Source organism: Malaclemys terrapin, chromosome 17 (assembly GCF_027887155.1).
Source record: "Malaclemys terrapin pileata isolate rMalTer1 chromosome 17, rMalTer1.hap1, whole genome shotgun sequence".
NCBI classification, from domain to species: Eukaryota; Metazoa; Chordata; order Testudines; family Emydidae; genus Malaclemys; species Malaclemys terrapin.
In genome coordinates this window covers 2,955,665-2,982,952 of record NC_071521.1, presented here as the reverse complement: position 1 = coordinate 2,982,952, position 27,288 = coordinate 2,955,665, and the positions used below count along the sequence as shown (strand labels likewise).

At 47.4% G+C, this 27,288-nt stretch overlaps 1 protein-coding gene across 1 annotated transcript in view; it reads left to right on the top strand.

The window, feature by feature from the left end:
- The window catches only part of ADGRD2 (adhesion G protein-coupled receptor D2), a 97,112-nt gene that overhangs the window by 15,116 nt on the left and 54,708 nt on the right, over nucleotides 1-27,288 (top strand). The window contains exons 11-25 of the mRNA XM_054007095.1: nucleotides 322-469; nucleotides 1,062-1,125; nucleotides 1,834-2,018; nucleotides 3,145-3,247; nucleotides 4,754-4,914; nucleotides 6,452-6,587; nucleotides 8,242-8,380; nucleotides 8,483-8,576; nucleotides 9,338-9,473; nucleotides 10,841-10,926; nucleotides 14,830-14,879; nucleotides 16,080-16,280; nucleotides 16,411-16,583; nucleotides 17,693-17,827; nucleotides 18,815-18,940. Of these exons, the coding sequence (XP_053863070.1) occupies nucleotides 322-469; nucleotides 1,062-1,125; nucleotides 1,834-2,018; nucleotides 3,145-3,247; nucleotides 4,754-4,914; nucleotides 6,452-6,587; nucleotides 8,242-8,380; nucleotides 8,483-8,576; nucleotides 9,338-9,473; nucleotides 10,841-10,926; nucleotides 14,830-14,879; nucleotides 16,080-16,280; nucleotides 16,411-16,583; nucleotides 17,693-17,827; nucleotides 18,815-18,940 (1,937 nt within the window). The remainder of the gene's footprint in view (nucleotides 1-321; nucleotides 470-1,061; nucleotides 1,126-1,833; nucleotides 2,019-3,144; nucleotides 3,248-4,753; nucleotides 4,915-6,451; nucleotides 6,588-8,241; nucleotides 8,381-8,482; nucleotides 8,577-9,337; nucleotides 9,474-10,840; nucleotides 10,927-14,829; nucleotides 14,880-16,079; nucleotides 16,281-16,410; nucleotides 16,584-17,692; nucleotides 17,828-18,814; nucleotides 18,941-27,288) is intronic.

The window sequence follows — 27,288 nt, the reverse complement described above, 5'->3', positions numbered from 1 at the left end:
TTTGCTGCAATTGTTCCTGTACCCCTAGTGTCCCTACGTGCTGTGACTACTCCAGCGAACACCTTCACTAGCAGAATGTTCCTGTAGCTGTCACTATCAGATCTAGATATCCACAGATGGATATAGTCAAGAACAAGTCAAGGCAAAAACTTAATCAAATAAGTTTTCCCAGACTGAGATCTCCTTCTTTCCTAGGGATGTTTCCCATGGAGGTCCATACTGCCAAAGCTGTCACTTCTGAAAGGGGAGGGCTTGAGCTGTTTGAATCCAATGCAACTAGTAATGTAACTAGTTTAAAGAGGTGTTTTCCATCTCCTTAAGAGCTGAAAGCTGAGATTGAGAAGCTGAGAGCTGCCCAGCAGTGCAGTCAAGTGATTGATGTGCTGAAATATGAAGCTAGTCTCCGAGAAATCCAGTATCTGAAAGAACAACTTGCTGAACGGGAAAGAGAACTGGCAGAATCACAGAAGTAAGAAATCTCCCCCCCCCTCCCCCCAATGTAAGGAACAAGGTTTTGATGGGCCATGTGGGTCGTCTTAGTTAAATGTTCTAGTGTGCTAGAAGCAAATACTTCAGAGCTTACTGTTCTGATCTTCTACAACTTAAACACTCCATTGTCTAGTGTTACAATGCTTATATCCTATCATTGGGCTGTGGTCCATCACATGTCACTCATCTAGGACTAAGGCCTGGATTTTTGGTTTCCTGTTAACTAATGTTGCCAATCACTAGTATACAAAAGGGTGTGTGGGTGTGGTGAGCAGGGCCGGCTCCAGGGTTTTTGCAGCCCCAAGCAGCGCAAAAAAAAAAAAGAAAGTCGCGATCTGCGGCACCTCCACCACTGCCGCTTCAGTCTTCGACAGCAGGTCCTTCGATCGGAGAGGGACTGAGGGACCCGCCGTCGAAGAGCCGGACGTGCTGCCCCTCTCCGTTGGCCGCCCCAATCACCTGCTTGCTGGGCTGGTGCCTGGAGCCGGCCCTGGTGGTGAGTGTGGTAGGGGGTGTGTGGGGGGGTGGAGGTGGAGAATTGATTTCATGGTAAGGATGAAGACTTCTTCTAGGTCCTGGCAGGAGAAACTGGCTTTAGCAGAACAACACAAGAGGGAAGAGGAGCAAGAACTGCAGGTATGGAGAGTGAAGCCTATATCCTACAGAGCCAGAGTGAGGGGAGGCACTCCTAAGCAGCAGAGGCTGGTGACCTCTCTCTAAATGTGTGGATAGGAGTGATACAGGTGAGGTCAGAGTGAGCTTCCAGCAGCAGGAAAAGATCCTAGTGTGTAACTCACATTATGGGAAGCCAAGCGATTTCCCAGCGGTCCTGAAAAACTACCAGTAAGACAGGGTGGAGGGGGAATATTAAACTTGCTATCCTCTGTACAGGAGCAAACTGGCTGGTCTGAGTGGGAAGGCGGGTTCTCATGCAAAATCCCTTTCCAGTAAGAGTTCTAGCTGGAGAAACTGATGGCACAAAAATAGGTGAGGCAACTTGTTGCCATAACACTATCTTTCCAGCTTACAGCAGAGGCTGCTATTCCATTGGGTATCTGTATGTATCAGAGCACAATATACAGCTTTAAATTTTCAGTGTACTTCTATTGTATTTGAGAACACGGGTGCCCTCTAGTGGCCAACCCAGCTTTGACATCTGTCTGCTGAAGTTAATGCCCGGTAGTGGGACTGAAGATCAGAAGGACAGGCGTTCTGTTTCTGAGGCCACCTTTTAAATACAAAATCCCTTGACTGTGAGCAGGGAGGGCTAGGTTCTCGTCTGTTAGCCATAACCCACTAGCTGCTCATGACTAAAATCCTGCTCTATCTGCTGCCGCCTCCTAGAAAGCAGGAGTGTGCTTCAAAGTTGACAACTGTCTGCCAAACCTGGTAAATCTAAACGAAGATCCACAGCTCTCGGAGATGCTTCTCTATATCCTCAAAGAGGGAGAAACCAGAGTGGGGAGTCTTCATCCAGACTCTGAGCATGACATCCAGCTGACAGGAGCACTCATTTCAGTGGACCACTGGTAAGTCCTCTTAAAGTCCACACCATTTTAAAACCTCCCACAGGAGAGAGCTCCCTGAGCTCCAAGCAGGCCTTCTAGCCCGAGTCGAAACTGCTGAATTCCCCCGCTGAACTCCTGAACGTGGACTTTCTTCCCCAAGGTTGCTAGCTTCTCAGTCACGTGCCGCTCTGCTTGAGCCAGGGGAGCTGTCCATGCTGGTGGCAGACGTACATATCAGACTATAGCTGGGTTCTAGTCTGAAAAATGACTTACTGCTTCTTACTCAGCAGGTCCTGCTCCCTGTGGGTAGTCGGACCTCGCTGGTGATGTCGGTTACTATTGCTTTATTCTCCAGCTGGCCTGGCAGAGCCATCACAGCTGTGAAAGAGATGGATTCTCTGACTTGGGCATCAGAATGGCCTGTGGAGCTCCAGTTATAGCCACCCGCTGCCTCGGAGCACAATTTGAAGTCGATAGGGTGATAGTAGTAAAACCCTAATGGCTGAGTGTTTTAGCCCACAGAACCCTTATTACTGAGGGTGAAAGATGCTGTGGTCCCAGGCTGAGTTTACAGGGCTGACATTAAAAAAGAAAAAAAGTTCTTTACTTGTAAACATTTGATGGAGGGACTGAGACCATGATCAGGGAATGCCATAGTGCCATTTGCAGTCTCTTTTCAGAATAGAACTGCACTTCTCCTGAGGTCCCTTCCAACCCTGATATTCTATGATTTTGGATCCCAAAAGGTGGCCATCTAGTCCAACCCCCTGCTCAAAGCAGGACCAATCCCCAACTAAATCAGCCGAGCCAGGGCTTTGTCAAGCCTGACCTTAAAAACCTCTAAATATGTCCACTTCTGTCATCTTATTTCAAAGCTAACCCCAAAAGGAACCATAACACTAGCCTTATTGTATCCTCTCAAAGACTGGATTTCTCAATTTCTCACATGCTTACCTGTTGTGTAACTGAGGGACTGATGATGATTTAGTTGGTGTTGGTCCTGCTTTGAGCAGGGGATTGGACTAGATGACCTCCTGAGGTCTCTTCCAACCCTAATATTCTATGATCTTGCTCTGCAAAAAGCTGTACTCTGTCTCTAGTGGAAGTTAGGCCTAACTCTGCTGGTTTTTCTCTTCTTTCCTCCCAGTGTCATCACCAATGTGCAAGGAGTGGTCACCTTAAGTCCTATCCCAGATGCCAGGACCTTTGTGAATGGAAACCTCCTAGTTGAGGCAGTCACCCTACACCATGTAGGGATCCTAGTCTACTGTTCAGTGTTGATAAATGTAAAGTAATGCACGTTGGAAAACAATCCCAAGTATACATACAAAATGATGGGGTCTAAATTAGCTGTTAACACTTGGAGTCATCGTGCACAGTTCTCTGAAAACTTTTGTTCAATGTGCAGTGGCAGTCAAAAAAGCTAACAATGATAGGAACTGTTAGGAAAGGGATAGATGATAAAACAGAATATATAATTCTACTGTATAAATCCATGGTACACCCACACCTTGAATATTGTGTGCAGTTCTGGTTGCCTCATCTTGAAAAAGATGTATATTCAAAAAGGTGCAGAAGAGAGGCAATGAAAATGATTAGGGGTATGGAACAGCTGCCATATAAAGAGACTAATAAGACTGGGACTGGTCAACTTAGAAAAGAGAGATGTTAGAAGTCTATAAAATCATGAATGGTTTGGAGAAAGTGAATGGAGAAGTGTTTTACCTCTTCACATAACACAAGAACCAGGGTTCGCCTGATGAAATTAGTAAGCAGCAGGTTTAAAAAAAAAAAATTCTTCATACAATGCACAGTCAATATGTGGAATTCATTGCCATGAGATGTGAAGGCAAAAAGTATAACTGGGTTCAAAAAGAATTTAGACAAGTTCAGAGGATAGGTCTGTGAAGCTATTAGCTAAGATGGTCAGTGATGCAACCCCATCCTCCTGGTGTCTCCAAGCCCCCAATTGCCAGAAGCTAAGACTGGACAATGGGATGGATCAGTTAAAATCGATCTGTTCTACTTGTTCTCTCTGAAGCATTTGGTACCGGCCACTGTCCGAGACAAGATACTGGGCTAGATGGACCATTAGTCTGACCCAGTCTGGCTGTTCTTACGTTCCTATGTACAGTCAGTAGCGAACATCCCATTCCCCGTGATTTTGTGTAAAGTGTGTATGAGATAGGTGGGGACCTAAACTATTAAAACCATAGCTGCTGTTCTTATTACTGATCTTTACAAGCCTTGAAAAGAGAGAGTTCTTAGCAATACCTTCATGGTATCTAAAGGGGGTTGTGTGCGGGGCAAACCCACTTTACCAGTGACTACCTTGCTGTGTGTGAATCTCTATTGTAATACCACCTCCATGACCCTGAGGTTCACTCAAGCCCTTTTCAAGGGCAATCTTATTATACAGGGAAAAACACTCTTAAAACCAATAACTGGTTAATAGTGAACTCTGGCACATTTGAGGCTAAATTACAATAGGAAGCTATCCTGTTAGAGGAGTGGTTCCCTTAAACAGGCTTGTTCTGGGCCTTGGGGGCTGGGCCTGGGAATGTCTCCTGTAACATTAACTCTAAGATGTGAGGATACCCTTTGTTGTGATATTTAAGGCATAACTTCAGTGTGTGAAGTTAATAACTCACTTACTAGATAAACTGAAATAAGATGGCTTTTTGTGGGAGTGGATGGTGCTCCTGTTTCAGATCACTGCTTTGATACCTTGTGATTCTCCTATTTATCCTTGTTAGGGGGACAGAGTGATTCTTGGTGGGAACCATTACTTCAGATTCAATCACCCAATGGAGGTCAAGAATGGGCGTCGTGCCTCTTTGATGCCAGCAGAGGGAGCTGATGGGCTGAGGGACTTTGAATTTGCTAAAAATGAGCTAGTTGAAGCTCAGAAGCAGAGGTAACTGGATGTGTTCCGTGACCTTCCCTAATATCTGCTTTGAGCAAAAGTATTTGATCTGCAGTCATAGGCACTCTGGAAACTGCAGACCTAGGCAGATTGTTCTGTGTATTAACTTGTCTGGCAGCCTTGGAAAATGCCCCATGTGTTCTAGGGTTAAAGCATTTTGTGAGCAATTTGAGCACTTCCAGTTCTGTCTTAACGGCTTTGTGCTGAGGATACGCCATTTGCTGTATAATTAAGGGATGATGCTGGGCTTCATAGAACACTGCACGAGAATGATCATGTTGTTCTCCAATGGACTCTGCTAATTATGCTGGCATGTTAGTCTGGGTAGGGGGAATAAGGGAAATGTCCTGCAGTTGGTAGGGGGTGGGCAGGTGTGGCCAGGGGGAGGGGTAGCATAAAATAGCTAAATGACTACGCTACTCTAATCTGGCATCTTTCTCAAGCACTATAGACTTGCTTCAAAAATACAACCTGAAATAAGTAGTGTTCATTAGGGCTGGTTCTGCCTTGACTGTAGCTCCTAGACTGCCTCAGACAGTGCTACTTGCTCATGGCTACGTGTGGAGGGCAAAATCAATATTTCAACATGGCAATGTTGCATCAGACTCCATTAGAAACTCTCTGCTTGTCTGCTTGCACTTCCTCTTCCTCTATAGCAGGATTAGTGTAAATGTGGCATGCCTGCCCATGTCAGACTGAGTGTGTGGAAACTTGAATGCATGTGAGAGTCGGAAGAGATTCTGATCTCAAAGGGAGCATAGCTGACTGGGCCATCATGCTGTCAAGTACCTCTCTCGAACTCCATCCTTATTGAACCAGTAACTATCAGATTCCTGGGAATAGACAGGAACCCTGACTCCCTGCCGCACCCCCAATCCGAATAGACTGGTTTTGATCCTTCTGAAATGAGTGGCAAGAATGTTGGTTAGCCTGGAGGTATACCAGGCAGGGATGGGCTAGGACTCAACACATCTTTTCTCCCTGCATCTCTTCTAATTTGATTGTCAAACAACTTGTACTGAAACTGTTAACTTAGAGTTTTCCATTAGACTTTCTTCAGTTTCAAAATACTTCCAGTTTGTAGATATAAACCATAAAATAATTTTAAACTTCTAATGATGTATCCGTGTAAAATACTTAACAGTGACGCGGAAGGAGCCAGTAGAGGGAACGTAAAAGCATGCATTTCAGAGCATGTTCATGCCAAGTGGTGCTGCACCAAATACCACTGCATGGTGGGTTTTGTAGGGTGGTGGTTCTCTTCCCCCCCCTCCCCTCTTATTTTCACTGGATTTGACTAGATCCTAGGAGAATGGACTTCCATGTCCCTGGTGTTCTGAAGCAAACCTGCTGATCCCTCTGCAAAACTGGTGTCTTTCTGGGTTCCCTTTGCATGTAGCTCTGCTCGTGGGCAGAGTTTGGGGCCAGCTGTAACAGTTCATGGAAAGCCCCATTCCATAACTTGAGGAAGCAGTAAGGTAGGCCCAGACTGTGGCCACTTCTGCTTTCGCTCTTCTTCTGCTTCCAGAATTGAAATGGAGGTAGAGGAAGCCAGACTGCAGGCACAGAAGGAAATGATGGAAGAGCTTCAGATGGCCAAGGAGCTGGCTCAGCAGGAGCTATGGGCTCAAAGGCGACTTTATGAGGATCGCATCAAACAGCTGGTAAGTTTCTTAGAGTGCCTCCCCCATTTCAAAGCAACAGCAAGAAACCACCCCCCACTCTTCAGCCATTCAAACTGCGTCAATGAGAAACTGCCCATTATGTTAATGGTCCAGCTTGACGCTGATGTGTCTCAGGAATAGCCTTTACCTCCGCCTACATTTATCAAAGGGTAGGAGGTTCTGAATTAAATGTGCCTGATCGAAGCACCTCTGAACTCGAGGAAAATCTGTCTTGAGATTTCTGACCCACCTGAAATCCTGTAACAAGCGATTCTCTTCCACCCTCGCCTTATAGCAGGAAGTTAAAATTCCAACCTTCTGTTCGCTAGGTGGATTTGGGAAGGAAGCAAGGCAGTAATTCAGAAGCAGCCTTGCAGGATGTACAGTGTGTAGCCCATGCACCTACATGAGCGGCACCGCACTAGCCCGTGTGGTGGAGAGGAAATGTCCATTCCTGAGGCTTTGCTTTCAAGCTTCCAGGGGGTTGGCGTACTCACTGAGCCCCTGGCAGATATTTCCATGGGAGCTGGTAACTGTCCGGGTGGGGCAGAGGGGAGGGGAATGGCTTTAATTCGCACTTCTGCCTGCCTCAGGAAGACGAAATGAACAAGAAACTCCTGAGTACAAGGAAGGTGGCTGAAGAGCTACTTGTGCGCTTGCCTGCCCTCGCTTAGGCCAGGAAGTAAAAGGTGCTTCGTGCTGTGGTGCAGAAGAACAAGCTCTAAAGTAGTTTATAGAAGAGAGAATGTCAGTGTGTGACTGTCCTTGGAGGTGTCGCAGATTCTGCTCCTGCAGGGCCAATGGCTTTGCTTTAAACAAAAACTATGAACCCAACGTCACTAGTGCTTCCTTTCCCATACACGACTGTTGGCGGACTTGACTTTACAATGTCAGCAGGTGCAAGGGAATGAAATTGCAGTGAGAGAAAACTACATAACACGTCATCCTACTATTTTTTTTTTTCCCCCTCCTTCTCCTTTTATCATTCTCCTGCCTCATCCTCTCCATTAACAGTGATTCTTGCCTGGATACCCCTTTTGTCTCCTCTCACAGATCCCTCTACACCGTTCAAACTATCCCTTAGTTTGGAGCATCAAGACCTATTCCTAAAACCTCCCTTCTGCAGCACTGCCAGAAATAAATGTTGATAATTTAAATGGCTTTCAAAGCATTCAGTGTTTGGCTTAAGTCTACTCCTGTTGAACTCAGCAGTAATCCGATTTCATTGGGAATACAGTCTGGCAATGCTGAGCACTTCTGAATAGCCCACCCTAAAATTGTGCGCGTCACCAGTATGTACTAGATGCTAAATGTGGGCAACTCTGGATTCTGTCTCTAACTACATTTGTCCTTGGATTTCCCCTCCCGGGGGTGCTATCTCATCTTGTGCATCATTTAGATTATAAACTCTTGGGGCTTAGACTTGTCTGTGAGGAGTCTAGCACTCTTCTGCATCTGATGAATAAGAGCCATGTTCTTTAAATGGCTAACACGTGACTACAAGCATTAAGATGGAATGGCTGGTCTGGCACAAGAGCTGGGGATTAGTGTTTCAAGGAGTTATGGCCCCAGGGAAGAGTCTGGGGATGGAGAGCCCAGGTGTCCTTAGCTGGTAGTGATGTGCTGAAAGAATTGTGGCTCATGTCTCTTGAAGGCTCAGGATACCCAGCAAAAACGCAGCAAGTTCCTGGACCTCCTTGAGCAGGAAAAAGAGAAGCTGGCTCGGGAGATGGAGCTGCTACAGCAGACGCGTGCCGCCAAAGAACGGGAAAGGAAGATTGTGTCTGCTGAGAGTAAGTGGTTGGGTGTGTGGGTTTGGTTTTTTTAAATCCTCCGTAAACTAAACTTCAGGCTTGTCTTGTCTGGTAAACTTACTGGAATATTTCCATTTCTAGACCAAGCTCAGTGGACAGCCCTCCAGCTTTCCATAATGCTGCAAGAAGTCAATGTCATTAGCAAGAGCTTAAACAAGCACACGCTCTTCAGCAGGTAGCCCTGTTTGCTGGAGTTAAGTCTCAATCCCCCTAAAGAAATTTATAAAAGGCAGAGGGGTCTAAACCTCTCAAATGAAGCTAGGTGTGACCTTTCTGAATTCTGTTAGATGTTGGTCCTACAGCTACATAGTCCAATGTCAAGTGCAACTTGAATGTGCTTCTTTAAGGAACTCCAACTTGTTCAACTCAACCAGGGTGGATGGAACCCAGTACCCTTCACCACACCAGTCTTGTGGGGCACAAAATGGAAAAGGGTGTGTGGTAACTGTGGACAAATGTCTGAACCAGAATTATGAGAATCGGTTAACTATTGTCCTGAAACTTCCACTATGATTTTTATAATGGCTTAAGTGGGAGCAAACTTGGCTATTGGGGAAGTGGGTGGCTCAGAGAACATCACTAAGGCTGTTTTAGGAGAAAATAGCAGAGTAGTAATAGGGGTTTGGGCCAGGCTCCACATGCCAGCAGGGCCTGTCCTGCACTACTCTGGGTGGCTGGTGAATGTATTTGAGGGGTATGTCTTTAACAAGAGTTTGCATGTACTTGCTGTAAGCTTTCCTGGGAATTTAAGAATGCATCTAGTTACCATGGCATGTGGTGGAAAGTTCAGCTTGCTCATTGGGGAGAAACGTTAACACCTGCAACCTCTTCTTCTCCACCCGTCTAACTACAGTCACTGCTGGGGCTACTGGGCTTAGATTAACAGTAGGCCAATAGTCACACTTCCAAATGATAAAACAGTGCATGGTTTCCTAGGTATGACCTACCAGCTATGAATGGAGAACCCACAACTGTGTGCATCCGAGTCACCAACACAAAATTGGGAATCTGCACTCTGTGGAATCTAGAAAAATTTGAGGAGAGGCTTGTCTCAATGAGAGAAATGTATCAGGTACAGTCTCCTGCTTTAGCTGCTACTTCTGTGCTACTTGGGCAGGATAAGCCATTGAAGGAAGCCAGGTAACTTGAGGATTCTGAAAAAAAACTCACTTCAACTCCAGACTCTCTTGTGCCATGGCACAAGCAAGCATCGGGAAATGTGGCTTTGTGCTCTCATGGTCTGCAGCCATCCCACCCAGGGCAATAGAGACTGCAAAATGTTGTAACATGGCCAGCCTGAGATGTTAGTGTTGAAACTGAGTCTTCTGCAGATCTTCTGGGTCTGCATCCTTCCTACTCTTCAGTACTACTGCTAGTCTGTCCCCTAAGAGGGATGTAGAGCTGTTCGTGGAGACGGCAGACTAACTATCCCTTCTGCAGGACTGGCAAATCAAAAAGCCTCAGCATTGAGACCAAGCTAAATTTTACCTGGACTACTTTGTTTTGTTAATGAGGGAACTCCTGTTAAATTAGTAATGCTACTGTTGCTGGAGCTCTGCCCATGCACTGTGAGGAATCTCAGTGGACACTGTGACTGCTTGAATAAAAGGGGGAAATGGGCAGGGAGGAGAGGAAACTCTCAATGTTTCCCTACAATTATTGTTTAAACTTTGTCACTAAAAGTTGGTGCAGACACTTCACGCGATTGTCGCACCTGTGTAATGAGTGCTTCGATATCCAATCCCGGCTCTCGTAGGCACTCCCAAAGGTCCTAGGAGATGTAAAAGTGCCATGTCTGGCACATCTACCTTACAAGCTGCTGGAGATGCAATAAAAGGAGAGCAATTTTGTGGAGACTGAAAGCCCAGACTCAGATGAACAAGAATCCCCTTCTCTAAAAATGGCTGTCAAAGCCAAACGTTTTTCCTAAGCAGTGCTCCTGCAATAGCTGGTCTGAGCCCAGGAAAGCTGCTAAAAGCCACCAGAATGTGAGATTAAGGGGAAAATAATGTATGTTCTGATCCCAATAAATAAGGCAAAATTACCCCTCTGGCTAATAATGACATGAGGAAAACCAAGAGTTCAAACTAGTGTCATACCTTGGTGCACCTGGCTATGCTCAGGGTGGGGGCAGATCTACCCTGCTCATGTTCTCCCCCCTTGATGACCAAAGGCTGAAGCATCACTGGTCTCCCCAGGTTCGTGTCTAGTGCTTCAACAGGTCTGGCCTCCATTTTCCCCCTTATTTCCTAATGTGACTATTTTGCAGAGGAAAATGCTACCTATTGGCAAGTGCTTACCCTGCAGAACAGAGGGCACATCTTCCAGTATTTTTTGTTCATTCAAAGTTGTTTCTCTCTCTCTCTCTCTCTCTCTCCAATTTTAGGTGTATTTTATTGAGGTTTCAAATGTATTAAATGCTTCCCATCTCCTCCTCAGGGATCCTATGATGGCAACGGAGATAGCCTCTTTTATGATCTGACTGGTACCTGGGAAGCAGTTGTGAAACCTCCATCACCTAGCAGGTACAGGCAGACAGGAGGAGTCCCACAGCATTAGTGCTTTAGGCCTGTAGTGAGACCTGCCCAGGTTTACTGTCTCTATGAAACAAAGATGAAAGTGGCACATCAAATTCTGTCTGAATGTTGTGGCTGCTCTAGTTACAAGTAATGCAGGGTGAGTGAAATTGAAAAGATAAATTAAAGACGCATTCTTTTCCTATTTAGTTCACTTTGGCATTTGACAGCACTCGTGTGTAGCCAATTTCACTCTTCCCCTGGGTTGCTGGCTACTTTTTTCCCCTTGTTGAAAAGACTCTTGTGAACATCAGCAGGGGAGCAGGAAAACACTTAATGTATAAGATTTCTTTTGAAGTTCAAGACTGGGTATTTAAAAAAGACTCTAACAGTTAGTCGCTAACTCCCAGTACTGCTGGAATGAATCTACTTGCTACTGGCCAAAACAATAGAAATGGGCCCGATCAGCAGTGTTTCTCTACACGGTTAATATTCCAATCGCAGATGCCTCCCCTGTGCCAGTAACTGGATTCTGGTCTTCACCATTAATGCACCTTTTACTCTTGCACGTGCAGTAGTTCAGCTGGCTTGGCAGGCTTCGCCTCCTGGTTCTCGTTCGCTAACCGCACCGGTGGGCGAGGCCTATTCGACCTTCGACCAAGTGGCCCAAAGGACAGGAGCAGAAGCTGTCTGATATCTTGGTGATGAGAATGGTCTGCTCCAGTCCAGCTTTCTCTTGCCTTCTCCCCTTCAGTGGGCACAAGGGCCCCTCTCATTTCCCAACGAAGGCTAACAGAGCCACTTAGGGTTCTGGATATTGCATCCCGGGCTTTGCTTACCTAATGTCCATTGTCTGCCTTGACTGTGGCTGGGAGCTGAAGGGGAGGCATGGCCAGCTGTCACTGACTCCGCCCTGGAGTCCTGTGCTGGTTCAGGCTTCCCAAAATGTACCACACTCCTCTCTCTCTGTCCCAGGAAGCTGACCAGTCCTTGAACCGTGAAACTGCTCACAGTGACAGAACCATCTGGCACATTGGGACTGGTTGGTTGAAGCCCAACACTTTGGTTTAAAAAACTATCTGACTGTGTCCCTTTAAGATGGCACTCACTATGGGGGGGTTGTTTGCATCCCTGCCTGTAACCAGTGCTTGATGGCAAGCAAATGTCTGCCTTGCACAAATAGCAACCAACTCTAGCTACTTCATTTGCCGCCGTTAGAATTAATAGGTGTGTATCCTCCTGCAGGTGGGTTTCCCACAACGCCTTAGGGAATGGCTAGACAGTCCATGGCAGGAACTCCTCGCTGTTCCAGGACAGTCACAAGATGCTGAGCTGCCTCCAGACATTGGGCGAGAGGGAACCACTGGTGTCAGCTTTTCAAACCGATCAAGACCTATGGCTCTGATAGCACTTCATAGCATGGTGATTAGGACAAAAGCTAGAATTTCATAGCTGACCCAAATGGAAGAGCTGGGATTTTCTGAACCCTTTTGTTGGGGGGGGGGGTTCTACTCTACACCTAGGTGTGATCCAGTGCATCAGAGGGAACTCTGACTGTCTAGATAATCTGGACACTGCCTGCTGTTGGGAACCTGGTCAGCCTCTGTTATACATCCTTACAAGCCAGAAGGAATGGTCTGCACAGTCCACTGTTCCTGGGGTAGTAAGGAAGATGTAGCAAATGTGGCCCCATCCATGTGGGGCTGGAATCAAGGACCATACGTAAACTCGGCTGCAGCTAAACCAACTTTTAGCATAGCATTGCCTGGGTCAAACTCTGTTGGAAACATTATTCCGAAAACCAACAACTGAAGGACATGGCTGAGATCTGTGCTGACCAGCCCTCAGTCACCACAGTGCCCCTTGGACAACTACCTCGGGGCTAGTGGACACTGTGCTTGCAGAATCCAGCTTAAAGGGGCTTGAAATCCTGTTGAAGTGCAGGGAGTGCTCAGCTTTGGGCTCTTGAGGCCTGTCTAATCCTTGCACTGGCTAGCCCTGGACCAGCAATGGGCTTAGTGAGAACCATGATATCCAGCTTTAAACCACCTTTCCCAACTCTGTTCAACAGCCAGTCTGGATGTGATGTGGGTGACTGGCTAAGCCAGCCAAATCCTTTTAGGAGAAACTGGTGGGGGAAGAGAAAAGGGATAGGGTGTGTGGGAGGGACTTGTCTGCATGGAGTGAAGGTGGAGGAAGGAGGGGTGTCCGGGAATAGAACCAAATGGCCCCTCTGAGTGCTGGGTGGATGGTAGACAGGAATAGTCAGTGATGTGAGAGTCACTGAATAAGAAGAATAATGGCTCCGGCTCCTATTTTTTTCTACTAAAAGTTCCTAGGTTACTCTGATTTGTTATAGACGATAGCACTAAATAGGAGCCTTGCCCAGACTCCCTCGAAAGGCTCTGTAATATCAGCAGCTGGTGTCCTACTGCGCAGGGACACAATTGAGTCTGTTCCTGCAGACAATATGCCTGTCACTGGAAAATATAAAACTGGCAATTAATGGAAGAGGCTCTGTGTTGAGCTTTCAGTCTGGACAATACGAAGAGTCTGGAAGAGCAAGATTAAGCCTGGCATGTCTACAGGAGCTTGTTAAACAGTCTCAGCAAGGTTTGTTTTAGGCATTCAGAAAAAAAAATGGTCAAAGTTGACTCTTCAAATGAGCCTAGGACACAGGCTAGCATTGGAATAGAACCAGCAACACTGAATCTGCACCTGGGAAAGGAAGGAATGTCTCCTCAACTGAGCAGTCAGCTGGGTGCAATGTGGCTCATCCAAAATATACATCAAATAGGATTTGTATCAAATGTAACTTTGGTTATAGTTCCTCCAACTACTGCCCTCAGTCAGTGTCTAAATACAACCTGCAGCGAGACTTAAATGTATAAAAATCTTTCTACGGTGCTCTGAACGCATCAAGGGGATGGGGGGGAACACTATTCAGCATTTAAAGTCTCTGTGTGAGTTTAGTTACAAAACACAACACATTTACTAATGTGAAGGTCTGGGAACTAGACACGATATGCAGATAGCCCATGGAATTAACATTTGCACAATTCTGTTTAAAATGTGCTGCCCCAGTGCTCTAAATGGATGGCTGAACTTCAAAGTGAACCAGCACATAAACCCTCCTGCACTCCAACCACCCCCCCCCCTTCTCCTGCAAGCACCGAATTTCCCGTGACCCAGTTCTGGGCACTCAGCTCACCCTGACTCCTAGAAAGAACTTCACAGAACAAATAGAGCTCGCAGCTTGACTTGAACGTTAACAAATGTCTCTCCCTGGCGAACCAAGTGGGGGGTGGGGGGGCAACTTCCCCAGGTGTCTCACCCTTCCTGACCTCTACAGTGCAGTGCAGTTCGCTTGAGCAGCCTGTCTGAGCTCCACTGCCATGGGCTTACAGCATAAAGGAAGGTCTCTGAGCTACTTGGTAACTCAAAGAATTTTAAGACTTTGTAGACTCAAGCTAATGCACCTGGCACTGGGCCCAGTTACCTTCTGGGTTTAAGTCACAAGCCTGAAGTTCTCAGGTAAGAAATCTAAAAACCTTTTCTCTGCTCTTTGTGCTGCCAAAGAATGGGGCTTAAATTCTTTGGAGCCAAGTCCAGTTTCCCATCTTTCTGCAAGTGGTGCAGAATAGCTCCTAATGGCCCTCCTAGGAAACAAAACGGTAAGGAAGGGCTGGGGAGAAGCATATGTGAATCTATCTTCATGCTGCTTAAAGCCCCATAGGCCAGGGGGTGGCCCCCTGAGCCACTGGGTGTAATACCTCTTTTCGATGTAATGGGATCAGCATCCCATCTATGCTTTAACCCTTGTGGAGTGGATCTCTTTCTTTGCAGGGGGGGACCCCCACAAGGATGCAGGCAGCTTGGCCAGCTAATCTCAAATTCCTTGTTTTCTGTCAGGGGCAGGAGTCCTCTCAGCCGTCAGACATCAGGAAAGCTACTGGGGAAAGGTAAGTAGGCTTGTTATACACCACTGGCTACCTCTTCTGTGCTAATGCTGCTTAAAATCAATAACCCAGCAGTACTAGATGTAATGATGAACTAGCAGGGTCTGGTTCTGTTTTTTGCGCTTATCAAAATAGGGTTAAAAAAAATTAGGGCAATCAGATCAAACTGCTCCTTATTCCTTCTCCAACAGAAGGAAAAGATTTGGTTCCTATTAATGAAAATGGCGCTGGGCAGTAACTGCACAAGTAACCCATGCTTCCCACTGGCTACACATGGAGCCTGTCACCCACTTTGGAGTCTGAAGTAGGGGGTGATTATTTTCAGACGTTGGCTGAAAGAACTATCTTGGCTAGGTGAGGCGTGCTGCTCTATTTTCCCCCCCTACCCCAGACTGAGTCATTCTGAAGTTAGGATACTAAACTTAAAAAATAGAGAGAAATGCCAGCTATAGTTCCTATATGTTTCTGGGAGCGCCCAGACCAATGGGGGTGGGGGGGGGGGCGGATCTGTCACTGCCTGCCGTGTAACTTTGGGTGTCTTCATGCTACGGTTCAGTGCTCTGACACCAGTAGCCAGCTGACATAAGGTCCCTCCCTGGCTTCCATTAGCCTAGTTACTACTTTCAGGGTGACCTCAAAATCCCTTCTGGTCATGAGGGCCCCCCAAATCTGTCTCCTCAAGTTCTTGGATATCACTCAGACTTCCCCTCTGGTTTGTCACCCCAAAAGTGGGAAACCTGCCCTCAATTGTCAGTTCACTGGTGCAAACCCTCCACGCAGCTTGTACAACAGACCTGCTTGAGGTAAAAACAGTTTATTTAATAGAAAAATCATAGCTTCAAAGATGAAATAGTGAGGGAAAGCAAACACAAGTTACACAGAAAATAAATATAAAGGCATAACGCCTGAGTTTGCACTCTTCTGTTGGCTAAATTCAATTTCCTACTGCCCCTGACCAGCTTCCCAGCATGCCCTCAGCCCTATACTTTTATACACAACAACATTGACAATCAGTTGATTCAATTGCTTATTTGGGGTGGGGGAGGTTCAAACCCTTCAGTTCTCTCCTTGGGGTGACTTTTTTTCAGTCCCCCTCAACGAAGAACATGTCTGTTAGACTGCTCTCCAGGTTTCGTCCAGCTACCTAGTGCATGTACAAAACAGCATGTTGAGGGTTTTTTCCTCTTTTGCCTAACGCCCCAGTGCCTCTGGACGCTCCCGTTCAAAATGCCAGCTGTGCTGCTGTCTGCAAAATGCTGATCGATTCAGCAATGGAGGCTCTTGGAAAGGAGGAGGAATCTGGCAGCCTCCTCTTAAAGATGCTGCTGGATCTGAAAGCAGTACTAGACTCCAGTGCAGCCATTGCTCAAGCCTGCGAACAGTGTGTCTACAACACTGCTATGGGTAAGTGCTGGCTGGGTCATGTTTACACCAGCAGCTGGATGGTGTCTGCCTGGTCACTCCAGAACCCCTCCCAGGCTTTTCTCACCCTTTAACATAGGGATCCCCCTTCCTTCTTTTCCACCCTTTCCAGTGTCTGATGATCGCAGCATCCAGCCCCACTGCATCAAGGTTTCCTCCGCAATAGATCAGCTAGCAATCTGTGTCAGGCTTTTGGAGACCTGTGTTCCTGGATCTGGTCCTCTGAAGGACCATCTAGAGGCTGAAGTGAAGAAGCTTAGTGGGAATGTTGCCTTCCTGCTGAACGTAAGTAGCTGTCCCTTTGAACTCCTGTGAAAGGCCATTCCATTGCCTGACCATGGTGATGGACTTTCCTAACCCGTGTAATGAGGAGGAGAAGCTGGTGAACGGGCAGCAGCTGTTGCATGAGAAGTCCTCTTGCATTATGTTTAACTGAACCACTTGCTTCACAGGATGTGGGGCCTCAAATACCAGCAAGGTGACTGCAGAAACTCTTAATGTTGCCATCACTACTTGCTTAATAACTTTGTCCTGTCCTTTTGGTAGTTGGGAGCTTGGCTCCCATGGGAGGATAGACTTAAGTGGTGGTGACCCTGGATTCTGTACATCTCTGCTGGACCTGTTCACCTCCCTAGCTCTTGCCATCCATTGGAGGCAGGAGCCTGTGACAGAGCCTGTACTATGGTGCAGAGAACCAGGCAGGAAGTCCTGAACTTCTGCATTCTGAATTCTCAGCCTGAGGATTGTACAGGGGAAGGCTGGAGAGGTGCCAGGACACCTGACAACTTCAGACCTACTCAGTCCAGCCTCCCTTCTGGGAGCTCTTAATGCTGCTCCTGATCTGACCAGAGAGGCATCTCTCTCTGATTCCTTGTATCCCCCTCCTCCTTGCCAGGAGCTGAGTCAAAGCACACAGCCTCCGTAGTGCCTGATTTGACTGGAACCAGGTCCACAGAATCCTGGACCTGTGCAGAGCGCAGAGAACCAGGCTATAGGGGTGGCCCTGACTCAGAGTTGCTGATCTGCTGATTAGTCCTTTTCTGGCTTGTTACTTAAGGCTATAATGTGCCTCAATCCTTGCTCCAGTTGTCCTCAGGGGTGAGGCATCGCCTATGTGTGCGTTGTGCTGCTAAGAAATAATCTGTCTAATGAGAGCTGAAATGGGGGATGGGCGAGAATATCAGAACTGTCCCCACTCTATCTGGCAACACAAGCAGCCTGCAAGAATGGCTCTGCCTAGAAAATGCATGTAAACCTGAGGCTCAACTGATCTAGTGTCTGTCTGTAAAAGCCTCGCTGCGCTAAGCATGCACTGTAAAGATGATGCTTGTAATGAAATCTAGAGAGAGTCAACTTGAACATGTGCTGCTGGCCGCCTTGCCTCCCTTCTGCAGGGCTGTGAATGTGAAATTACATCCATGATCCTGGAATCCAAGGAGCAAATTGAGCAGTCAGTGATCACTGTTGCTAGCTGGTTTGGCCGGCTAATGGTTGCTGTGGGGCCAGAAGCCAATCTTGAACGAACTGAGGTGAGGCTGAACCTTTGCCGGGGGGAGGTGGGGATGACTGTCCAGTTGTCAATCAAAACGCTGCTTCCACAGATGCTGACGCTGCTCCCTGTCTGTGAGAGGCTGGTTGATGAGAGCCCCATCCAGGGCTGATAGTTCAGAGCCTCCTATGCTCTCTAATTGCTCCCTGGGATTGTGGGAACCTCCTTGGGAGCTGGGCATTCTACTGCTTGACAAACAGTTCGCTACACTACCAAAAAAAAAAGCTGTCCAAGTCCAAATATTTGCCAAACACTCTTTGAATACTGATGAACTCTCATCTTCGAAAGCTTCTCTGCCACACATGCCTACTCAGACCGGGGGTTCAGCTGGGATAGAAACCAGGCCTGGTGTACCTTCTAGCTGGCTGGAGCTGAACTCTGCAGTAAGCTCCCCGGTTTCTGTGGCAAAGTGGAATCTCTGCAATGGATTGATCTCACAAGTGACGGTGATGGGCTTTTTTTAATAGAATTAAATGCCCAGGTTAACAATACTATGAGTAGCCCAGTATTCCTGCTCATAGCAAGATCTGAAATCCAGCTTATGCTGTACCCAAAATGCTCAATTTTTCAGTGTGCTGGTGACGTTAATGGGCAGATTGTCAATGCATATCTGCATTGTAAGAGTTGTGTTGATGGCAGCTCTGGAGGCTTTGACTGCTGAGTGGGGCCTGGTGGGGGGCAGGAATGGCTGAGAATTTTGGTCCTGAGGAGTTGATCTGTCTCCTCTTGTGGCTTGCAATGGGGATGGGAGGGAAGTGACTGAGCTTGAGGGAAATGTAGGCTTCAATTCCTATTCTTGCATCCTGGCAACCAGCCACCCCAACAGCCCCTGCCCCAGTATCCATCAACGGATTCCACAGCAGTGAATAAATCCAGCTCTGAGTTGTCCCTCCCAGAATGCTTTGTGAAATAGGCAATGCTCACAGTCCGATGACATTTCACTAGGATGGAATGTTTGTGGTTTCAGTTCCTCCCAACCAATGTGACTGAGGCAGTCACTGGAGGGGCAGAGAGCTATATTGGTATGCAGATTGATAAGAACACAGAGGAAGTCCTGGACCTGCAGCACCAGAACTTGTCTTCAGGAAAGCAGGTAATGTAACTTTCCAGGTGTGGAGGCTATTGTAGAATAGCTGCTGCGGCAATAAAGCTGGTGAGCAAAGTGCTCTGTTGTCGGGGTGTGTTGGAAGGGTTGCAGTTTTAACCGCAGTAATTGCGAATGCCCTCTAAGGGAAGACTTGGTAGACACTCTCGTTATCTGTGCAAAGCTTTCAAACAAAACTTGAGGGGAAACGCAGTGGAGGTCAGCCAGGCGCAGTAGGAGGCGGGGCAAAAACAAATACTGCAGTGGAATAACACCCCCTACTGGGTTGGGGGAAACTAACTTTACGAGGCAGTGAGCTGCAAAGTGACCTAATGCAACAAAGCAAGGGAGTGTGTTCACCTCTGCATCTCATTTACAAACACTGCTTCCTACTTGATCTGGCAAATATTTGCTGAGTGTGTTGAGCATACAGATGTCACTGCCCTGTAAATGAGAAGCTCCGCTCTGAAGCGGTGTAAAGATTTGCAAGCTGTGGTGATGGTGTGCGATCAAGAACTCTTGCTATAATATGGTATAATTCCTCCGAAAACTAATATCGGCTTTTTAAATTGATTCCATGTAATCCGATGTTTAGCTGGCTTGAAAATACTTAAATAGAAGCAAACCCAAGGTTGGTTACTCCCCCAGAGTCCCCAGCACAGCTTGCTCCATCATTCCACCATTAACTGCAAACCGTCAGGTGTCACACAACATTTTGAGTCATCAGGCTGTGTCTGTATCACAGCTGACTGTGTAAGTAGGAATAAGACCATTGGGAGACAGTGGGTGCCTTAGAATGCCTCAGAATGCCTCCTGAACTTATAACTGCCTCATGAGAGAAGATGTACTGATGGCTTGACTACTGTTTACACGTAGGTTCATCATTTGTGTAGACACTCATCCCTCTTCTCAGGTGTCCCTGAATGGCTGGCCGGGATTCTGCTGCTCCCTGCATGGGAAATGGACTGCAGTGTTCCATTTTAATTGGGGAGAGGGGAATTCACGTGCAGAGTTGGCTTACAAGGTGGTGGATAAGGGCACAGTTCTGGGACCATCCAATGCTTACTGTGGCAGAGAGTCTGACCCTGCACTGACTGGTGCTCTAGTTTAAGGCAAACCTACAGGACGCACCAATCAGTGCAGTCTCCCCTTGCTGACTTTGCTCTTGGTTATCTGGGGATAGAGGAATCTGCTCACGTTTATTCTCTCCTCCCCCTGCCCCCATGAAGTGGGGAGATAGAGGTCTCAAATCCTACAGCCTGCCCTGATATTGCTCCCCATGTTCTCTTCACCAGTCGGTCTGTCTCTACAGCAGGGTGTCCAGCGTACCAGACTAAGACCTTGACTCTGAGCCAGTGCCCACCATCTCCCATACAGCGGTGCATGCTTTCACTCTCAATGATGCCTACTGCTTGGTGCCCCAAGAGACACTTCCTGTGCTTGCTTATCTTTTCTCCTTTTTAGCTGGCAGAAGAAGTCAGAAGACAGCTCCTCTCAGTTGGAAGCTCTCTGCAGTGTTTTATGGAGAAATGCAAAATATTCTGGGTGAGTGTATGTGGGAAGGGCAGGGGCTGTGCAGTTCTTGGTATAATCTCCATCGGTTGGGCATGGTAAAAGAAGGGTTGTTCACTGAAGTCCCATGGTAACTTCTCTGGCTGAGAACTCTTGTGGCACTGACACTTGTCTAGCTTGCCAGACTGACATTCAGACAAGGTGTTTTATAAAGTACCTCTTTTGTTGTGTCCAAGGCACTCTGTGGAGTTGCTGCTTTGTTGAGGAGCCTGCCTCATGGGAAGACATACGCCTGCTTCACTAACTTACACTCCAAGTGATTGCTCCTCCCCAGCCTCTGCGGAGATGCCTCTTGGAATATAAGCAAGAATAGCCCAGAATTCAGGGAAATTGCTAAATAGCAGGGAAGGGGTGAGAACAGGTTTCTAGTCTAGCTAATAAGTCTTTTTTTTTATTTTTTTACTTAGAGGGAATTTGAATCTCTCAAAAAACAGAAGTCAGAAAAACCTCCAAGTCTGAGTTTCCAAGAGCATCTTTCTTGTTATAAAACTTTAAGCTGTGACTTGAATGCTCTCCAGGTGGCTTGGAAACAGGCCTCTACAATTGCTTTGCAGTGTCTGAAAGGTAATGCATATTTACTCATCTTACTCTTGTCTGGTCTGTTTGGAGATGGTCTTCAAATTGCTGGGTGGTCGTGCCTGCAGTTGTAACTGTATGCTTCAGGCAAATGCAGCTTCTGAACATAAGTAATTGGATCTTTCTTTGATCCTCACTAGGACCAGCTACTGTTTAAAATATTTAGAGTGAAACATGTTGGCACACAACTCTGAAAGATTTTCAGCCCAAGAGTTAACTGATTCCACAGCTAAACTGTCTTCAAAGAGCCAAGTGTGTTCAGGAAACCTTGCGTGTTGTTCTGTTACACATCTTTGTTTTGGTTCTTTAAACTGCACCACTGTAAATTCATGTAGGTGGGTGGAGGGTAGTACTCATCGAGGACTGCTTTTTCCCCCTCTTTCCCCATCTGTAAAAGGCGGGTACTATATCCATATCTCATGAGGGGGTTGAAATATGGATATAGTTTCATATTATAACCAGCACAACTCAGGCCAGCACAAAGTCAGGACACCTGCCTCTCAATGCTGGCTGTACCAGTGTCTAGCACTCTGCTTTTAGGAAAATTTGTTTAACCTCATTTTACACCTGGGTATATAGGGAACACTTACCTCCTGAGTTGGGTGTTAGAACTATTTAATGGTTTTGCAAAGTTCTCTAGCTAGTGAAGTGCTGTGGAAGTCCTAATGGCCTCATTGTAAGTAGGAAAGCACACTGTTAAATACTTGATGAAAGATGCAATCTGAACTTTTTTTGGTTTTGGCTCTGACCACCTCCCCTGCTCCTCACAGCGGACCAGGACCCAGACCTAGCAAAGCTGAAGCAAGCCACAGAGACCTTCTCCAAAACTGCTGTGCTGCTTGCCAAGACTTTTGATGTTTTGTGCAGCGCTGCTCATGCCAAATCTCCTCATCAGTCAGTTTACCAACTGGCAGTGGTGACTAAGCAGACCGAAGCAGCTGCCTCCCAGATCCATTCTTCTGCTAGAGATTTATTGCAACTAGCGCAGAGACTGGGGTCTGATAATTGCCTTCGTTCGGGGCTGGAGGCCCTGAAGAACAAAAGGCAGTTGCCCATGAATCCAGGGCCTGACTCAAGCATTCACTTACGGGGGAGGAGTGGGAACTATGTGCGTGTTGCTGTAGCAAAGCTGAATCAAGCATTAATCAAAAGAGAACCTCTCCCTTGAAGCTAAGAATGCTGGGGCACTGTGGAGGTGGCCCAAATACTCTAGTCTTAAAATCCTGCCTCCAGGTTCCCTGCTCCAGGGACCGTTGTGGGAATGTGGCTTTGAAAATCACAACAGCACTTCATATGTTGTCCTACCTGGGAACCTTTATAAGCCTTGTTCTGATCTGTAAGGCCCTAGGCATTCAATATCTGTTCTACTCATTTGATTACAGAGTGGTGAAACGCTAATAGTTATAACTGAAATTAAATAACGTGTGTATTTTGGGAGCACACTCACAGCCCAGCTTTAATTTTTTTTAAAAAAAGTGTTTACATTCAGGCATGTAATTACCTTAATGATCTCCCCTCTTTCATGGGTGTCTGTGGTGGCATAAACTGCTTGTAAGGTATTAGGTAGAGAGGCCTGAATATGTTGATGTACATTAGCAACACTACTTGTATCTCTCTCTCCTTTTTGTTTCTTGTTAAAAAGAATTTAATTAGTTTTGTTAGAGCATAGTTTGTTTGGCCAAATCATGTCCCTCTACTGTTGCTGTCCAAAAGGTTTCAAATTGACTTGTCCGTGCTTCCCAAACGTTTAATACTAAAAAGCCGCTGCTTTGTATTCTGCTCTAATGTAAAATAAACAGATTTGGAGAAACTCCCCTGGGCTGTGACGGCTGCGTTTAGTTTGCTCCTGTGGTGCTGGGTGTGGGGTGAAAACACTGGAGGCCTGGAAGTCTTTAGTAGGATGTAGAAGGGCAAAGTGGGTTAGACAGGTGGGTGCCACAGGGTGGGATGTACTATTGGGCCCAGCCTTGTGGGGAGGTACAGGCCTCTCTAGGCTAGTTTTGGAGAAGCATTGATCCCTGTTTCTCAACCTCTCTGCTACCAGAAGGCTTGGTGCCTTCCTAAATTCTCAGGGAGCACTGAGGGCCTGATGCTGGTCTACAGATCGGTCCTTGAGAAACACTGACCCTCTCCCTTACCACCACCCCAGCAGCTAGCCCCCAGGCCCTGGGCTGAGGTGGAAGGCTAGCAGCCCCCTCCTAGCCAGCTGTCCTTGGGGCCCACTCCTGCTGCAGGCAGGAGCTGGCTGGGGCCAGCCCCCCGTGCCTTGGAGCCAGCCCCCCGTGCCTTGGAGCCAGCCCCCCGTGCCTGGGGCCCACTCCTGCTGTTGCTCCTTCCTCCAGCAGCTGGGGTCCAGCCGGGGGCTCCAAGGAGGTAAGAGGGGAGTGACCAGCCCGAGGAGGGGCGCGGAGCTGGAGCTGGCAGCCGGGGGAGCGGTCAGGTTACTCGCCTGGGCTGGAGCAGGGGCCAGCGGCCCCCTCCCCCGACGGCAGCTCGCCAAGGGGCCGAGTGGGGCGGTGGTTACGCACCCGGCTGCGATTTGCATGTGAATGGCCCGTCCGGAGCCGCCTCTGCCGCGGGCTCGGGGCCGGCGCGTCCCCTCCAGCCCAGGCCATGCGGACAGCAGCGCCCCGCGCCCCGGGGCCGGCGTGAGCCCGGCGCCGTCGGACGGTAGGAGCCGGGCGCGGGGCGCTGCCGGGGCCGGGCGGTGGCGGTGGAGGTGGGCGCGCAGGGAGGCGGCAGCTTTCCGGGGACGGGACCGGCGCGCTGGAGCCGCTGCCCGGGTCCGAGCCGGGCGGGCTGGGCTGAGCTGAAAGCCCCGCCGGGGTGAGCCGCCTGCGGCCCCTGGGGCAGGTTCCCAGCCCGGGGACACCAGCTCATCTGCAGATCGGCCCCGTCTCCCATTAGGCTGCGCACAAAGCGCCCGCGAAGTGCGGACGGGCTAGAAGTTCATCAGTGGCCGGGTTATCCCGCTCTGTGCGCCGCAGGCTGACCGGCAGGTCCAGCGTTTATAGTCCAGTTGACTTAACGAGCTGGTCAAATGAGAGAGCAAATTTTCGGTCATTGTGGCTGTGACCCAGCGGTATGTTGGGCTGATGGGGAAAGCAAGACGGTTTGTGGTGAGGTGGAACTTGGGGGAACGCGAGACCAATCCGACTCCTGAAATGGGGGCAGTGGTGTGGAGCCGGGTACCCCCGGAGTTGTCTGGCCGGTTATTTGATGCGGTTGAGGAGCTGGTTGCCCTGGGCTGTGTCTTTGAGGAGTTGGGGTTTTTTTTTGGGGGGGGGGGTGGATTTACAAAACCAGTCACAACAATTGTGGGTTTTACCCACTCAAATACAACGTTAAATGATTAAACTCTTCAGAATAACACGCCACCAAGTAGCACCCGGGGAAGATTATCCATCTGCTTCCTGCCACAAAGGACCGGTGCTGCTTTTTAAAATCAAACCCTTTTAAGTGCGTTGCTGCTTATTTTTGCGTCTGGTGCGAAGTCCAGTTTCAACAGACTAATATCTCTTCAGCATCGGCCAGTTTCTCTCAAAACAAGATGAGTTTGATTTGAGTAAACGATTTTTAAAACGTTGCAAGTGGATGTGTAATATCCACATGGGCAGTGGGACAGGAGGCCTGTGCAGGCAAAACTTCCCCCAACTTTTATAACAGTCATTCAGCCCATTGCCTTCATTCTCAGGTCTGCATTGGCTCCAGTCCCGTCAGAGACCTGCTGGGAGTTAGGTGGTCTCAGCATAACCACCAGCTGACAGTCCAGCTGCTCAGTGCTTTGTCTCTTGTTTGTGTCGCTTGGGTGCGTGGCTGGCTCCTTGTGGGGAGAGGAGGTTATGAAAGTTCTCTCTGGAGTGAGAATTAACAGATTCATCCTGCGGGTCTCGGATATTGTGTTTATACAACATCAGCCTTCCAGCTGCTGAACCTGCACACAACACCCCTCCCGTGGAAGCAATTCCCTTCCCCCAACCTTGCACCCCAGAATCATTCTGCCCCCAGACCTCTCTCAGCCAGAATCACCCACCAGACAGGTATGGATTGTACATAATTTACAGTGAAATGAAGAAATCCTGACGCAAGAAGAGAGTAAGTGTGTGACCGGTGTCAGTGCGGTTTAGGTCTGAAAGAATTACTATTGCATGAAGGGGATAGAATAATTGGTTCTTAGTTACAGTGTTGGGGGAAGAATAGATTATTTAAACCTCTAGGCCCCCGAAGGGTTGATGGTGGAAAATACCAGGTATCTTGCTGGTTTGGGTTTGGAGCATGAAGTCTTCCTTTAACAGCCACATTTTATTATAGGAAGGGAGTTTAGTCTGGAGGCTAAAGCACAGCACTAGGCAACAGAAGGTCTGGGTTTCATTCCTGGCTCTGCCCCGACTGTCTACCTAGGGGGTTTATTATCCACGCCACCCATCGCTGTAGCATAAATTCCGTAGAAACGGGGCGGTCACTAGCAGACTAAATGGAGTCTGTGCTAGGGCATTTGTTGTTTATTTGTGGGGCAGGAGGGGTTTGGGAATAGACGGGGTGTTCATTCCTTATGCTAGAAAGGTTTTCTCAAGGAGGAAGGCTTTGGAATGTTTCCTAGAGATGACCAGACTCTCTGGATTGGCCTGATTTCCTCTGGAAGATTGTTCTGCTGCTGGATCCCTTCGACCAAGAACACTTTATCCCCAGTTCTCACATGCTGCGTCCTGGGCTTTAGGATATGCACAGTCCCAGGAGCACAGCTGCCCTGTTCTTCATAGATTGAAAATGGTCTTAGAAGTAAGTGTGGCGTGATCCACCCTGGGTTCTGACTCTTCACCTCCTGCTTTACACCTGGGGAAGCCAACACCTACCTAAGGGATGTGCTGGGAGGTTCAATCCATTGCCGATAAAAGGCCTTGTGACGCTAGGGTGAAAGGCACTAGAGAAGGTAAAATAATATTATTGTACTTTCCCTTCCAATTGAAAAACGATCTTCTTGTCCGTCAGATTTTTAAATGTTCAGATCTGTCTTTGTCTGTAGGGTGACCAGATGTCCCAATTTTATAGGGACAGTCCCGATTTTGGGGTCTTTTTCTTATATAGGCTCCTATTACCCCCCCACCCCCTGTCCTGATTTTTCACATTTGCTGTCTGGTCACCCTACTTTGTCTGTGATACAAGTTAATATAAAACTAAAGCAAAGCATCGCTGTCCTAATGTGCAATCGACATCTCTTAGCTTTCCCTTGTATTCATTTGCTTTGCCACAGGGGGCTGGTGATATTTGCAAGGCGTGTGGACATAATGCTTATTATAGTCAGTCATCCCATTGCTACATGGTCATCTTCTCTAGTTCTTTCTTCTGTGCAAGTCTGGATTAACTTTTTGTGGGCCTGGCGCCAAACATATTTGTGCCCCTCCCTCCCCAGGGAATGAAGGGGTCAGGGGCAAGAGCACTGGGGGCAGGGTGGATTTTATTTAAATCACGAGTCAGGAAGACCCGATTTAATCATGGTTTTCTCCATAAAAGTGCATTCTTGTTGGTTGTTATAACCTGAATACATATTCTTCACAACTCAGAGATAGATGTAAGTTTTATTTTTTAGAAGGTACACACTATACATTTTTAAACAGTGATTTATTTTGAAAACTTTTCAGATGAGTTTTACAGCTATATCAGAAAATGAATGATTGTTTGGTAATTTCATTTACCAAAGATAATTGAAGCAGTTCACCTCCCAATGACTTCATAAATATCTATCTCCAATTCAACAGGTTAATCATTAATATTTGGAGGATTTTCTTGCCAGGCTGTATTAGGAGGAGACCATCACCAGAAAGACATTTTAAATTGTTTTATTTAACTAAAACAACAATGTTAAGTATTCTGGATTTTTTTCTTCAATAGCAAACATAATATTTTAACAAAAAAGCATATGTCCCTCGCTTCTCACATCTATCTCCAGACTTCTTCTCCTTGTCCAGATCTATTCCGCCCCCAACAATCTTCTATTCATTGAACTTTTTGAAACTTTGCACTTTTAGAGAGAGGTAAGGGATTGACTCTGTGTACACAAATTTGCAGAGGGACAATAGAGTTGGTCTGTTATTTCTCACCTCTATATATTTATTTATTTTAAAACATTTTTGCTGTTAACAAGCATGTTACCTCTGGGGAGACAAATCAACAGTTTGAGAACTGCAAAACTAAGCATCTCTGATGGTATC